At 42.3% G+C, this 16487-nt stretch overlaps 2 protein-coding genes across 3 annotated transcripts in view; both read right to left on the bottom strand.

Annotated features, from left to right (window-relative positions):
• Positions 1 to 3968, bottom strand: part of MINDY4B (MINDY family member 4B) — a 29144-nt gene extending 25176 nt beyond the window's left edge. For both annotated transcript variants that reach the window (XM_060274478.1, XM_060274476.1), the window contains exon 1: positions 3835 to 3968. Coding sequence is in view for 1 of the 2 variants with exons in the window: in XM_060274476.1 (XP_060130459.1) it covers positions 3835 to 3837 (3 nt within the window). In the remaining variant the exon portion in view is untranslated. The remainder of the gene's footprint in view (positions 1 to 3834) is intronic.
• A 3319-nt stretch (positions 3969 to 7287) lies between these two features.
• On the bottom strand, positions 7288 to 16091 carry CLRN1 (clarin 1). The gene is made up of 3 exons (XM_035134026.2): positions 15839 to 16091; positions 8731 to 8910; positions 7288 to 7553 (listed from the first exon to the last, which is right to left on the bottom strand). Exons 1-3 carry the CDS (start codon positions 16089 to 16091, stop codon positions 7288 to 7290), a joined length of 699 nt encoding a protein of 232 aa, XP_034989917.1.
• Positions 16092 to 16487: the final 396 nt, after the last annotated feature.

Raw genomic sequence — 16487 nt, 5'->3', positions numbered from 1 at the left:
TTTGTACCGGTACTGCAACCATTAAGCTTATGAACACACAATAAAGCAACTTCGTTTTATTTTACCTTATCCTGGTCTGTGGTGTTTTGAGGAGGTATTTATTTTGCCGTTGGCACATCACCAATAGACCGTAAAATGTCCGGGGGTGATGTGCAGGTCAGAGTGACCGCGACACTTGTGGTTTCAGAGCCTGGCTTCAGGAGAAATTATTAATAGGGCCTTAGAGATATCCTGCACACAGAGCCACTTCTTCACACAATGCATATTTAACCTATATAGAATTTGCTGCTGCAAGATGTAGCGACAGCCACCAACTTGGATGCTTTTAAATGAGGATTAGACAAATTCATGGGAGATAAGAGAGGAGAATGCTGTTTGTGCTCCGGTCCTGGTTTTGGGCTTCTCCACAGGCTTCTGGTTGGCCACTGTGAGAACAGGATGCTGGAACTAGATAGGCCATTGGCTCTTATATTCTTATGTCACCAGCATAAGAGAATCAGGGAGGGAAGGCCTTCCTGCTGCCTGATTCTCCCCTGAACTTGCTCCCATCCTTGCATTTGGCCTCATAAGCAGCATCAAGCAACTTCAAAACAAACCAAAGTGCCTTTATTTATTAATTGGCCTGTAATTGCCCTTGAAAGAATAGCTCACAGCATTCTCTGCAGGAACAGCACATTTAAGAACAGTTGCTGCAATGAGCAATGACATAAACTGTTAACTGCTGCGGGCTATAATGAGATTTCATGGGAACTGGAGTGATAAAAGAACACTTCTGGGACTTGGGAGCCAAGCACAACATGCAAAAGAGAGGGGTTTGGACTGTGAAAGAGAGCAGGCCGATATTTGAGCAAACTGTGAAAGGAGCCCAAAATAGCTTTCTTTGAATTAATTTTAAAGTGGCAATTTGTCATTCACCGAGGTTCTCTGGAAAGCTCTTTCATGAAATATGGAGCAGTTTTGTGTGACATAACTTTATTTTTTCCTTATAACTTTATTTTTTCCTTATATACATTGGTGAAGCAGAGGTGACCAGAGGTTATTATTTGATGTGAGTATTTAACATCACAACTACATATAGAGTTAGTGACCAGTTGCAAAAAAGGACAGGTCTCATTTTACTCATCTAGTTGGCGACTGTGAGAACAGGATGCTGGACTAGATGGGCCATTGGCCTGATCCAGTAGGCTATTTTTATGTTCTTGTGTTACATAATTATGAATGGCAGAATAAAGCTATCCTCTCTTCTTTTTCTCACCCTAGGTGAACATGGAACACTGAGTTGAATTTTATCTATATCTATCAGAATACAATTTAGAGATTTTAATTTGAACTGTGCATCTGAAAAGTTTGACTACTTTCAGCTCTGTCTAGGAGCCAAGATGTCACAGACTTACCCACTGGCTTTCATTTAAGTATTTACCTGAGAAATACTGCTCCTTTTACTTTCGTTATGAAGAGACGTATTGGCTGTGTTCCCACATTTTGGGAAACTGTGGCCTGGATTCAGCCAGAGCAAAGGCTCCTTCTTCCACAGCAGGGCTCTCCCCCCTCTCCTCTCTCTGCGAACCCCCTGTGCTTCCCCCAAATCTGCTCTGGAGGGTGAGCAGAATCTCTGGAACACAGGGGGAATAGAGGGGGGGGGGTCATTCTGTCTGGCAAGCAGAAATGCTTGTGCTGACAGAATGATCAGAAGCGTGCAACATTGAATTCCTCTGCATGGTTAATGGACTGATCTCAGGTCAGGCCTTCACAGCTTTCCAGATGGCTTCAGCACTTTGCTAATGCAACATCTCTCCTTTAGCCACACTTGGGGCAGAGCTACAGCCAGAAGAGCAAAGTGGGAGCTTTCCATGGTCCTGATAAAGTATGCCGTGAACCTGGACATATCTTGGCTATGTCAAGCTACTTTCTTCTGAACCTGACTTTACTTTAGCGGAAGAGACTGTTGTCTGATGTGACCATACCTAAATAACTTTGCTATCACTTCCCCTGCCAACTCTAAGCCCCAGCAGAATAATATATTCAGTCAGAAGATAGTTATTGTTAGTGGAGTAACCAGAGATTCTTTGTCACATGTTCTTAATTGGGTATAAAATCACTCTGGATGTGGAAAAGAATGCAGTGGTATGTGTTTAATAATTATGGAGGAGTTTACCAAACTAAAATGTGGATTGAAGACAGATCTACCGTGTTTCTCATATTATAAGACACGTCTTATATTTATTTTTTCCTCAAAAAAACACACTATGGCTTATTTTCAAGGGATGTCTTATTTTTTTCCTCCTCATCCTGCCGCGGCCGGCATTGCTGCTGCTCCTATCACTATGTCTTATTTTCGGGGTATGGCTTATATTCCTTGAATGCTTAAAAATCCTGCTATGGCTTATTTTATGGGGATGCCTTAAAATATGAGAAACAGGGTATATTGATTCACAAAAGGGGATTCTGCTAGCTCAGTAGTCTTCTTGGTTCCCACCCACCGTGTCTTCAGCACAGAGTTTAGAGCATAAATTATGTCTCTGTGTAAAACAAAAGTTTGGTGGACTACAACTCCCATCACATTGCATGTCTTGAACCCAAGGCTCAGGGAATAATTTTTGTGTGTGTGTGTTTCTGTTAAACAGAGACTGGGAAGATTACTCTCCTTTGTGCTAGTACCCCCTCTGACTTCTGCCATTGTCTTATGTGACAGATATTTGATCTTGTACTTTGATGTCAATGTTATGTATTCCTATGAACTCCTAAATGCCTTTTCTTTTTTCTGAACAAACCAGAATGTCTTGTGGCACCTTAAAAAGTAACAAATTGTGTAATGCCATACGTATTGGTGAGAGGAGTGGCCCTGTAGACAGTGAGGTCAGAAGGAAATTAAATGCGTACATTACTGACTGGCAATTATATCATTAACACCAGCTGTTTGCAAGAACACTTCACAACAAGCGCAGGTTGCAAGGTCCTCTGTTCTTCCTTTCTAGGTGCTGCACTGTGGTTAATGCTTAATGTTCTGTGCTTAATGATATCAGCAGGACCAGCTCCTAGGCTTTAGGGTTGGGCCCTGAAATCTCAGGGTCTGGGAGGCGGCCCGACTGGCAACCCTAGTCAGAAGGAATGCTCAGTAAAGACTAGGCATAGTCTAAGCAGCATGTAATCTTTGTGTAAGAAAATCAGGATGAACGCTGAATAAAAATATCATCTGGAGGGGCCTGGAAACCCTCTAAACAAAGAAATTAACTTCTTGGGGACAGCTAAGTTCCTCTGCTCCTTACTTCCTGTGAAGCCTGTTATGCTCCTTCAGGAGTGCAAAGTGGTGATTTTTTTATTTTATTTTTTGGAGACTGGTACATAATATGCCCACTGTTTTGTTATGGTACACAGGCTTAAGTTTCTCAGACAGCCCAATGAACCAAAAACCCAGTACTGATGAACATAGACTCTTATTTAATCATCAAAACTGCAATGTTTAATCATCATCATCATCATCACCATCATCATCACAGGGGGAAGGTGTATTTAGCTTCATTTGCACTATACATTTAAAGCAGTATCCTACCACTTTAAACAGTCATGGCTTCCCCCAAAGAATCCTGGGAAATGTAGTTAAGAGAGCTGAGAGTTGTTAGGAGACCCCAATTCCCTTCACAGAGCTTTGATTCTCAGATTTCCCTGGTCTGAATGTACTGTAAGTATTACATTCCTCTACACCCTTTCTCATGAATTAGCTTGTCCTATGTCCCACTGGAGCGGTTTCTATACAACAGCTACGGTATGCAAACTTCCTGTATTGCTAGGCTTGCTCTCCTTTTTTATCCCTTTCGTTTTGCTCTTCTTTCTTACCATTTGATGTCATGGGAGGCCCTCAGAATCTCCCGTCTCCGAGCAATTTTCTGTCAGAAGTTGGATTTGTAGCTTCATGCGGCCAGAACCAAGGGTGCCTACTAGCTGAGTCTCTGCTAGAAAGTTAGCTAGAAAGTCATGTGTGGAATTTGTGCCTGCCCTTCGGTTTCTGTGGAAATGTCAACACTTTCCCTGTCGAGCTCACACCAAGCTATGCAGTAATAAGTAAACAATTGTTTTAAATAGGTACTATCAATTTACATTTATGCGGCATCTTCCGCCTGAACAAGTTTCAACGGGACTGCCATTTCAAACTTCACCTCAGATTTTTGTGGCGGAATGATCTTTCGCAGAATACAACCTGCATCTGCTGAAGCGGTCAGGGCTGGATTCTGCTTTGAGTGCTCAAGAGTGCTTTATTCCTGCTTCAGCTGGTGCACCAGCTACAGCTGTCCCTTGACAGGGATTGCTTGGCCACTGTGGTGCAGGCCTCAGTAACTTTAGACTGGACTATTGCAATGCACTCTGTAGGGAACTATAGAGTGCACTGCAATAGTCCAGTCTAAAGTTACTGAGGGAACTAAGGGACATGGGTGGCGCTGTGGTCTAAACCACAGAGCCTAGGGCTTGCTGATCAGAAGGTCGGCGGTTCGAATCCCTGTGATGGGGTGAGCTCCCATTGTTCGGTCCCAGCTCCTGCCCACCTAACACTTTGAAAGCATGTCAAGTGCAAGTAGATAGATAGGTACCACTCCGGCAGAAAGGTAAACAGTGTTTCCGTGCGCTGCTCTGGTTCACCAGAAGTGGCTTAGTCATGCTGGCCACATGACCCGGAAGCTGTCTGCAGACAAACGCCGGCTCCCTCGGCCTATAGAGAGAGATGAGCGCCGCAACCCCAGAGTCATCCGCGACTGGACCTAATGGTCGGGGGTACCTTTACTTTTACCTATAGGGAACTACCCCTGAGGTTGGCTCATCCCATTTCGGTGCCTGAGGCAAAACAGGAAGGTACTGCCCCTGTGTGGAGTCAGGGCAGGAGTGCTCTTGTGCTCAGGTCCTGAATGTGGGTTTCTGATAAGTATCTGGCTAGCCACTGCGAGAAGAGAATGCTAGACTAGATGGCAGATGAAGATGATGGAGTTTATGGAATTGGCTGAGACGACCGGAAGAATCCGCAACCGGGGGGAGGAAGCGACAGAAGAAGAATGGAAAGATTTTAAGTTATATTTAAAAATATATGTAAAAGTGACATATTAGGATCAGAATTAGGCTGAAAATAAACTGTGGAATTTATGAATATGTTAAGTGAAATGATAAAATAAGACTATATAAGGTGATTAAAATGGAATAGAGATTGCTAAAGTATAAATTTGCCAAAGAACCACAGGGGAAGGGAACCCGAGGGGGTCCCTACATACAATGTGAAGGGAAAAAAAGGAATAAGTAATCAGATTCTTTGTTCTTAATTTTTGTGTTTTGTTATTGTTGTAGTGTTTTCTTTTTGTGTTTTTCTCTTTTTGTATTTTGAAAAACTGTAATAAAAATTATTATATAAAAAAAGAGAATGCTAGACTAGAAGGACTAGTTCTTATGTTTATGTTCTCATGACACTATGGGCAGAATGTTTTGTTACTCAGAAATACCAAATGTAGCAATAAAGTACTGAATAAACCAGTCATTCTTACCCTTTTGCCCACTATAGGCTTTGAACTACAACCCTTATCACTCTCATCATGACCCTGCTGGCTGGGGCTGATGGGAGCTGTAGTTTAAAACAGCTGCAGAGCAGCAGGCTGCGGAACGCTGGAGTAAGTTATAAGAAATTCTCGCACAGATTGTTTTCTTCTCTTTCTCTTCGTGCCATGTCCCCCACTGACAATCACTTGAAAGTGCAATGGAAGAACGAGAGGAAGAATGTATTTATTGTCTGAAGTAACACTTTGCACACCAGGAGGATCACACCTCTACTTCTAAAACTGAAGCTTATAAAAGTGAAAAACAAAATAAAAGCAGTACAAAACGGGAACAAAAATGCCACAATGTTAGATTAGGTTTTAGGTGCTACGTTTGGAATCAGCTCTTCAAACACTTGATATTAAACACACTGAGCAGCATCTTTGGTAAAGTTTGCAAACCAGGACTTTGCATCTAAATCCACTCCATATAAGTAAGAAATATAGGCTGCCCCCCAACCTTTCCACTCCGTGAATGGAAGGAGCTTCCATTGGTGGAACATGAGTTGAGCTCGTAGAAAGGGTCCTCCTGTGTACAACTCTTTTTCTGTGAATAAAATTTAACTTGGTTGCTGCCAATACAGTTTCATTTAAAGTTAGTGCCTTTTCACGAAGGAGCCCTTATTCCAATTTTCGAGGGGAGAAGTCAACTTCTTATTCTTGTCCTGATACACAGATTTTCAAGAGTAATACTTCTAGAAGACCATCTTCTTTGCATGATTGCACGAGGAAAGCACATGCTGTCCTCTTCCGCTGAAATGGGTGCCTAAGTTTTGAGTTTTTGCTTTTATCGCACGAATTCATCAACATTACATTCCTCTAGGGTTCTAGACCTTGGAAGAAAACAATGGGATAGTTTGGACATAATGCCAAACAACGGTTTGCCGTGATGTCTAAACAAATGCCATTGGGCAAACCATTGTTTGTGCATGGCCGGCAAACTAGGATCTGATAACATGGTCTGCAAGCCATGGTTTAGAGATGGCTTGCACATCTCACTTTCTGCAAACCAGCTTGGCATTGCATCCAAACTAACAAATCATGGTTTGAGATGATGCTCAAACTTTGAGGCTGTTTGGGAAAGCACCCAGGGATTCTCAGGAAAGGTGAGAGAAAAGGAATCCCACACGAGTTATCTCTGTATCTGGAACACACAACTTCATTAGGAATCTAAACTACAGTTATCACAAACCATGGTTTGACATTACATCTAAACCAACTCAATACCTTCCTAGCGACAAGTTATCATCTACTGCAAGCCACATGACACTTATTGATATTATTTAATTCCTTTTTTGTGCTGGTACAGTATATCTCTGTAAATGTCTCTGGCTCACAATATATAAGAACAGTCATACCTCGGGTTGCGAACGTGATCCGTGCGGGAGACACATTTGCAGCGTTCGCAGCCTGAAGCACCGCGTCTGCACATGCGTAATGCGATTCTGTGCTTCTGCACATGTGTGTGACGTCATTTTGTGCTTCTGCACATGTGTGAGTGCCGAAACCCAGAAGTAACCCATTCCGGTACTTCTGGGTTCGGCATAGTCCACAACCCGAAAACACGCAACCTTCACTGTTCATAACCCGAGGTATGACTATACATGTTTGTTTGTTAGTTTGTTTTAAAAAAAAACAGCCTTTAAACCCATTTACATTTGGTGTCTTGGGGGAAAAGGTCATGATGAACTATTTCCATTAAACATGGTTCAAAACCTGTCTAGTACATTAGATCGGCTGCTCCATTTGCTGTCTCTGAATCTTTCGACTTTGAAAAAGGAAACTCAAATCCAGCAAGGCGTATTAGCAAAATGTTCAGAATGTGTACCAATGAGCACACCAGAATGATCCAAAATGAATTAGCAAATTGCTCACTGTGAGTTTTAAAAATAAAGCTCCCTTCTTTATAATTAGCTATTTTCTCTGAGAGGTGGTGTATTTTCACTTCTGATGAAAAGAGTATCATGATGAGGCAGCCACAAGAAACTGAAAAAAGAAGAAAACCCAAAATTAGCATTTTGACAATTTTCTAACAGACCTTTGCACAATGTGGCAGTACTTCTGTTTTCTTTGCATTTCAGTAGTTACAAAGCAGCAACCCCACTTTGTATATCTCTTCTGTGGGGTGCCACCCTGGTTCACTCCAATAACTAATGTGGCAGGTAACCAGATTGCCTCAAACGGGAGTGCAATGAGAAGAAATCACAATGAGAAGAAATTTCCCTAGCTGTGTTTATATTTCAGTGTTAAGAGGTGAAAACAGGCAAAATGCAAGGCAGGGACAGGGAACCTCCAGACCGTGGGCCAATTTAAACCCAGCATGTGTTCTAATTTGACCCATGAGGCCGTTCTACCAAACCACACCCACCTGCCCCACACCTGACATCATAGGTGATATCACATGTGAGGCACATAGAGACATGGCTGGATCAGCTGCACAACTGAGTTTGTCATGGGCAACATAACTGAGCAGATGATTATGCTGGCAAAACCCCTTGCACTATGGTTCCCCATCACCCATCACCCAGCTGGTGGTTGGGAAGCACTATGCAAGAGACTTTGACAGGTGCCAATCATCTGGTAATCATCCCAGTAGTGATGTATGGAAGTGAGAGCTGGACCATAAAGAAGGCTGATCGCCGAAGAATTGATGCTTTTGAATTATGGTGCTGGAGGAGACTCTTGAGAGTCCCATGGACTGCAAGAAGATCATTTCTGAAGGAAATCAGCCCTGAGTGCTCACTGGAAGGACAGATCCTGAAGCTGAGGCTCCAATACTTTGGCCACCTCATGAGAAGAGAAGACTCCCTGGAAAAGACCCTGATGTTGGGAAAGATGGAGGGCACAAGGAGAAGGGGACGACAGAAGACGTGGTTGGACAGTGTTCTCGAGGCCACCAACATGAGTCTGACCAAACTGCGGGAGGCAGTGCAAGACAGGAGTGCTTGGTGTGCTCTGGTCCATGGGGTCACGAAGTGTCAGACATGACTAAACGACTAAACAACAAAAATCATCTGGTGTTGTGATGCAAGATGATTGACAGGTGGGTTGTCCCACCTATCAGTCAAAGCTGGCTCACAAAATGTAAGGGATACTTGCTTAACCACTCTTTCATCCCAGGTTTTGACAAACTTAACCATGGCATTACATTTGGAACACTTACATGAGATGAAGCTCCACAGGTACAGCCCTAGCGGACCATGCAGTGTTTCATAGGGTTTGCCGAATGCGTTGTACATGAAGAACCCAGTCTCAATCAGGGCAAACACTAACAACGCCAAAGAGAAGAGGATAACACTCACATGGATACTCGCAGGGATAACTTTGAACAAATCTGGAAAAACTAAAAAAACACATAAAAGAACAAGAGAAAGAGAATGGAATTACTGCAGAAATCAGGCAAATCTGTCATCTCTGAAAAACAGGCCCCTGATGCCATGAAACATGGTTATCATTGGGAGTTGGAAGAAACTGGTAAGGTGAGAAGAACTGTGCAAACACACTTAACAAAGAAATTATAGCAGGACCCAACGTCTACATTTATGTTCCAATACATAAGAATTTTCTGAGAAGTAAAAGTATCAGAATGACCCTTGCAAGTTAGGTTTACGGTGATATTCTGGAAGGCAGGGTAGTTAAATAAGGGCTGAGGCCTCTACAGCCCCACAATGTTTGCTGGGAGACGGCTCAGCCCCCCCATCTTGAGGGGGCAGAGGAGGCTTGGCAGGATGTTGCCCCAGGCTGTGCTTCACAGACCAGGGTGGCCTGGCGGGTGAACATTGCATCGGGAGGAGGCCTGATCATGACATCAGCCCTCCCAATGTTGTACAGTACGCAACTTGGCACCTGTGGACCTCAGTGCTGGCAACAGGACCAGCTGAAGACACTTTGCCACCTGAGGCAATGATGACACCCGCTCCATTCCATGTACAGTTGGGCATTTGGCTGATCCAGCAGGGCTGCTCTTATGCTTTTATAACAGAACCAGACATGTGGCACACCTGCAACACTGTCCCTGAACAATATGTCACTGCTCCCTGTCCCCTGCATCTGCCACCCGAGACGTTAGCACTGCCTTACTCTGCCTAACGGTAGGGCCAGCCCTAGGTCCGGTAAGGTCCTCCAGCCTCAATAGATGTGGTAACAGGCCGAGTGCAACAAGCAAGTTTGACTAAGGCAAAGCAGAAGGGCTTGGATGGCCAAGGGTTGCCCTTCCAGGGTCAGCTGACACACACCTGATCAAAATGAAGGAAAGGTGCCCTTTTTTAGGAAGCTAAAGGTGCCTACAAAGGTCTGTATAGTTAAAGCTATGGTTTTCCCAGTAGTAATGTATGGAAGTGAGAGCTGGACCATAAAGAAGGCTGGTCGCAGAAGAATTGATGCTTTTGAATTATGGTGCTGGAGGAGACTCTTGAGAGTCCCATGGACTGCAAGAAGATCAAACCTATCCATTCTGAAGGAAATCGGCCCTGAGTGCTCACTGGAAGGACAGGTCCTGAAGCTGAGGCTCCAATACTTTGGCCACCTCATGAGAAGAGAAGAATCCTTGGAAAAGACCCTGATGTTGGGAAAGATTGAGGGCACTAGGAGAAGGGGACGAGATGGTTGGACAGTATTCTCGAAGCTACGAACATGAGTTTGACCAAACTGCGGGAGGCAGTGGAAGACAGGAGTGCCTGGCGTGCTCTGGTAAATGGGGTCACGAAGAGTCGGACACGACTAAACGACAACAACAAAGGTGGGGTATGTTTCATAGGAATCGTTTGGGTCAGCTGACACAAAGTGTGTCTGTGTTTTGGCACAGCCCCATTAAATATGGTAACCTATTATATACATGAAAATTTAAAGTATTCAGAGTGGATTGTGAACTAGGCTTGCTACGCACAGGGCGATTTTCAAATATTTCTGCACAGTTTAGTGACAGCAGATATTTCAAAATGAATCATTGAATGCAGGGTAAATGCTCCCACTCCATGGGGGTATGATTAAGCCAGTGCTAATACTCCTTTGAACTGCCTTGCTGTGGTTAGAACATGCTGAGAAAAAGCTCTGTAGGCACTTCAAATAAATTTTATCTACCATGTAAAATGTAAATTGCTAGCAAGTGGGTTTGTGGCATGCAATGCAGTTGGCATATCAGAGCCACCCAACTTGCTTGATTCAATCCGTTGATTATTTCGTAATATGACCATTGCTTCCTTCTTGCTCAGTGGTTGCAATTAGCTATTAGGAAATGGAAAGAGTAGGTACTGTATATTAATTACAAACATAAGAAAAACTATTTCTAAAAGAGACTCTCAGGTTGTGTTGTTTTTTTAATTCTTTGGGACAGCTGTTGGTTCTAGCAGACAGTAGAAAAGCACAAAAGCACAGATAATTTCAACTTTTTGTTTTTGTTTTGTGGGTTTTAATATTTGTAAAATAATAAATGTTGATGACAATGGCAGCAAAGTTCATTAAAATAAGCTTGTAAAAAATGTCCCTGGGCCAAGTTCAAAGTGTTAGTATAAAGGCTTAAATGTAGACCCAGGTATTTGAGGGGGCATCTCAGGTATAATCCTATATAATTTCAGCTGCAGTAGATTATGAGATCTGTAGCTTGTCAATGGAACTTCTAAGCCTGGCATCCCCAAACTTCGGCCCTCCAGATGTTTTGGACTACAATTCCCATCTTCCCCGACCACTGGTCCTCTTAGCTAGGGATCATGGGAGTTGTAGGCCAAAACATCTGGAGGGCCGCAGTTTGGGGATGCCTGCTCTAAGCAATAACACTTCATTGGTTATGGAACCTGAGGTTTGGCTGGGAAATACTTTGATTATTTTTTGGCTAAAAACTTTCCTTTTCCACCAGGCCGAGACAAATTAAATTAAAACAAACAAACAAATAAAATTCTGAATGGGCCATTATGTGCCTGATAAATACTTGGCTATGTACACTGTACTTGGCTGATATATATATACTTTAGAGTTGGAGATAGTTGTATTTTAAAATATAGGGTTATATCCAACCCTGCTGTTCCACTAGTGACTTGAGCGATGGAACTTTACCCTCCTCGCTGCTCCCTGCTGCAGCCCCACATACACCTTTCAAAAGTGAAGGACCCTCCAGAGGCGGGGAGTCACGCTCCCCCTGTGAGAGAAAAGGAGCGTGGCTCTGCCAGCAGACCATATATCAGAGGGAGGGAATCTCTGGAAGGCTGGGAAAGTGATAATAACAAAGAGGCATGGGAGGAAGAAAAGGGGGTTGGGGAAAAACTGACTGGATTGGAATGGGTCAGAACAGGGATTGGATGAAAATGTTTTCTGGTTAATTTGTGGATGGATTATATAGGTTTGAAATCGGAAATTTTAAGGAGCTAGTCGAGGCATCTTGGGGAACCGAAACCGGGGGGGGGGGGGGAATTAGACATAGAGGCAAATGAGGGAAAGAAAATGAGATTTGATAATTAAAGGAAGCATTTTTGAGGAGAAATTAGAGGCTAATGGGGAAATTTAATAGAGAAATAAGATTTAAATGTCTATATAAGAAAAGTTGAAAATTTTGATGTTTTAGAGATGAATAATAAATTTAAAAACTTTTATTTTAGTAACAATCTGGAAGCTGTATATTTGGGGATAAAATTGGACTCGGAAAGGTTGGGACGGGGAATTGGTTATAACTGTGGGATATTAATTAGATTGAATTTTTTTTCCTTTTACTTTTTTGCTCTGTATTTTGTCTTTTGGGTTTTTCATTTTTATTCTTCATTTTTGCATTTTTCTTATTTCTCTTTTTCCTTCTGTATTTCTAAAAACCTTTCAATAATTTTTTTTTTTTAAAAAAAGTGAAGGACCCTCCGAAGCAGATTTTGGGGTTGCATGGGGAGAGGAGAGGAAATGTTGCATGGGCAACAGTACTGGATATGACCCTTAATGTATTGTTGTTTTTTACTGTGCATTGTAGTGTCCTGCTGCAAGTTCATGTATGATGAGAGGTGGGATGAAATTCTGCCGACAAACAAACAACTTGCGAAAGGACACCATTGCCTTACATAGCTTGTTTTCCCTGTTCGTCACTAGTATGCGGGCACAACGTGGCTTATTTCTGAGTGCATAGGACTGCACACCTACTAGGAAGTAAGCATCATAAAACACAATGGTGGTCACTTGTGAGTAAGCACATGCAAGGGCACATTGTGCAAAAACGTGAACCGTTTACACAGCTTGCAAATTTCATTTTCCCTTTGAGTTTGTTTCTTTCCAGCACAGATCTGGTTTTATATATATCAGAAGCAGCTTTTGTCATGCTTATTGCCGTGCCACACACAACACTGGGTTGCCCAGGCTGTTTCCCTCAGTAGCGACATTCAGAACTTTTTACATATCATTAAAGTTTTATAGGTGACTACCAGGTAAAATTTATCCAGCAGCAATGTTGCCCTGGAAGAGAAGACAGACCTTCATTATAAGCACTGAATCTGCATGCCAGTGGCCTTTAGAAAATGAACCGCTGACCCAGAAACAGACAAGAGCCAGAGTAAATGAAGCAGAAAGCTTTCCTGAGCCTGAATGGGTTTTACAGGCAGAGCAAATTCATTTTACAATTAAAAGAGATATAGTGGCCAACAGGGAGAGCATTTAATAGGCGCAAACGCAGGACTAAAACAAGGCAGATGATTTAATCCTTTCTTCTTAGCCTTGCCATGCTGTGCTTCAATGCATTAAAATGCAAACACATCTACTGTAAATGGTAACATTTCCTAAGACATTTATAGCCATTTAGAGAGAGAGAGAGAGTTTCCTTGAGGATTGCAGGGAAGACAGGGAACAACAGCCAATGTTTCCTAGTAATTACACAGCAGACTGAATCTTGTATTGGAAGCAGCTGCCTTTAAGCTACTGGACATTATATAACATTAATAAATTCCATCTAGGTGTATGTTCACCCAGTAAAGTTCATTCAAAGTAAATATGACTGCTATTTCAGACTGCCATTATTTCTCTCTGTCCCCGGATTAATCACAGAGCTCTGCTCTGGTGCCAAATAGATAACTGCAAACTCCTTTTTCCATCATAAAAGGCAGATGACACAAGTACTGTACAATCGATACGGGGTGAGTGGGCAGAATTGAGTCGTGCTTCTAGCTCGCCACTGATTTCTGCGTGTTGATCAAGTCATCTTTATGTGTGGAACTTGAATGTATCTGCTCTCTGTGCAGGTAAACTGATCAATGCGTAGAGCGTTTGAGTGGACCAGTGGGAATGACCCCATACCCGCCCTCCTTTTTGTTTTGATTGTGGGTGGATATCTTATCTAAACAAGGCTGCAAACAATTGCCTGGGGAGGTCTATTCGCATTACTCTCGTGGTGTGCCAGGAAGTAGACTGATGCAACCCAGTTTTCTCATGGTTTTTCACTTGGCAGTCATCACACATGTTCCCAGGTGGGAACATGCATGAACTGGGGACATGCAGGACAGGGCAAGACAGTTATGGCATGCCAACTGCACCAGATCCACTTACCTTCCTTTGCAAAACCCTCACATGGAATGGATATTTCATAGCATTTGGGGGTGGAGGTGGGAATAAGGATATGTTCCAACAATATATTTTCAATGAAGAATAGCTTCCACAGTGTTCAAATGTTCAAGCTCTCGACTGCCATCTGTTTAGATTGTGGGTTGATTCCTGCCCCCCCCCCCCTGACCTAGGTGTTAGGAGGAATTCAAAAGCTTTTCTTTCGAAACTGCATTACCTGCACCTGATAAACTGTGGTCCAGCTTAACTGTGGTTAGTGGAATCGAGACAACTTCAAGCTATGTTTTATGATGCCAACTTCTTACCATTAACTATTAAGATTAGGCACAATATAGGGTTCAGACGATGTGCCAACATATGATTAATTTGGAATGGAAGCAAAAGCTTCTGAGCAGCTTGCAATCATGCCAGAGGAAGGAAGGGGGGTACATGAGGAGTCCAAGCCTCCATACAGCCTGTTCTCATAATACTATGATTTAGTATTATGTCCATATTGGCTCATAGTGCACTAACTCATGGGAATGGACTATGTATTAAGCATTCTTCCAGCTCCTCCATCTTAATAAACAAAGTTTGGTTAGTGCTTCCTACAGTCTTTAGCAAGTCATTCTGAGAATTCCTACTCCTGCTGCTACAGGGTGACAGGAGCGGGGAGCAATGATAAGCAGGATTTTCATAGAGGTTTCAAGAACTGCTAAAGCTACTATAGAATGCAATTAGATGAAGCAATTCTCAATAATATCCAAAATGAATTTGGTCTACTTCCTCTGCACAGTCAATCATTTTCATGTCTGCAGTTCAGGACATGCACCAGAAATGACTCACACAAGCCACGATGTCTCTCTGCAGATTACTTGCAAATTGTTTCTGGTAAGAAAATAAATGTTAGGCGGCATATTATGAACTTTTCTCCAGATAACCATTATTTCTTTTTAATATGGTGCTCTGCATAAATCAAGGGCATGACTGACCATTTTAACATTATTTACATTATTTTAAACAGATGAACTACAAAACTCTCATCCTATGCAACTCTGCAGTTGCCAATCCTGGATGATAATGATTAGCCGAGCAAGTGAGGCTGTATTCCTATGCGCGTTTACTTAGAAGTAAGCTCATTGGATCTCGACCGGACTTGCTTCTGAGTACACTTGTATAAGATTGGACTCTGGCATTTAGATTTTTAGCTGATGAATATGTCCCAGTAGACTCAATTGACTTACTTTTGAGTAAACATGCAGAGGATTGGACTGTTGATTTCTCACAGTCTGCATATCCAAAACACAAACAGGTATTTACAATACAGTAGTTCTCTTTCTTTCCCATTCATTTCATTAATATTAAAACAGCAATATTAAAATGATGATAATTCAATAAGAATTAATAAAATAACAAAAATAATTAAAAGAGACACCAAAGCACAGTACGTACTGTATTGGAAAAGAGTTTGAAAAATCAAGGCTGTAATGCCATGCAAGCTTTCTTGAAAGTAAATCCTACAGAACTCTGTAGGCCTTACTCCCAAGTAGAAATGCACAGGATCTGACTGTTCCTTCAACTAGCAAGCTATTATAACAGTAAATACATGTTGATAGAAGAAGCACATGATGTATATTATGGTGACATAATTTCACATCTCCCACTAGCGCATCTTTTGGAAGAAACAGGAGAATGCTACTGTACGTATCTGTCAGACCACAATAGCATGCACTAAACTTAAAGCATTAAATAATTCAGATGTCATTGTTACTTACATGAAAACCGCAAAGGTCTTCCTCCGAGCCCGCATTGTCTAACCCTCTCCCCATAGAAAAGTCCATACTGAATTTCACCAATAAACTTCTCTAATTCTTGGCCGGTAGCATTGACAAGCAGCGCTCCAGTTTTGCAGAGTATTCTTCCTCTGAGCCACAGCTGAGTTCCTATGGCTGCTGTAATACTGAGAGCACAAGCAAAACTTAGCACGCCAGCAACACAGAATAACACTTTCTTCTGTTGGACTGGCATATATAATCCTGGATAGCATACAAACAACCTGGAAAATGCAGCCTCAGACAAAACCTTTAGCAAACCTTTAGCATCTCCTCTCTGTGTCACTTGAGAACAAAGGTTTAAGATAACAGATGGAACCCTCAGTGTAATTTGATGAATGCCTTCCTTTTTTTTTAACAGCCCTTTGTCTGATTGGGTGAGCTGAAAATTCCAGAAACAGACATGGCTCTCCAATTAAGTTAGCAACTTTGCAAAGAAGTTGTGCAATGTTTCATTTGGGAGATATCAGTACAGATATAGATTAATCTATCATCTACCTACCTACCTACCTACCTACCTACCTACCTACCTACCTACCATCTATCTATCATCTATTGATTGTATGTTATTGTACATAACTCAGGAAATCTA

The sequence above is a fragment of the Zootoca vivipara genome, chromosome 5, assembly GCF_963506605.1.
Source record: "Zootoca vivipara chromosome 5, rZooViv1.1, whole genome shotgun sequence".
Lineage (NCBI taxonomy): Eukaryota > Metazoa > Chordata > Lepidosauria > Squamata > Lacertidae > Zootoca > Zootoca vivipara.
The sequence above is the reverse complement of the archived record's forward strand: the minus strand, read 5'-3'. Positions and strand labels throughout refer to the sequence as shown.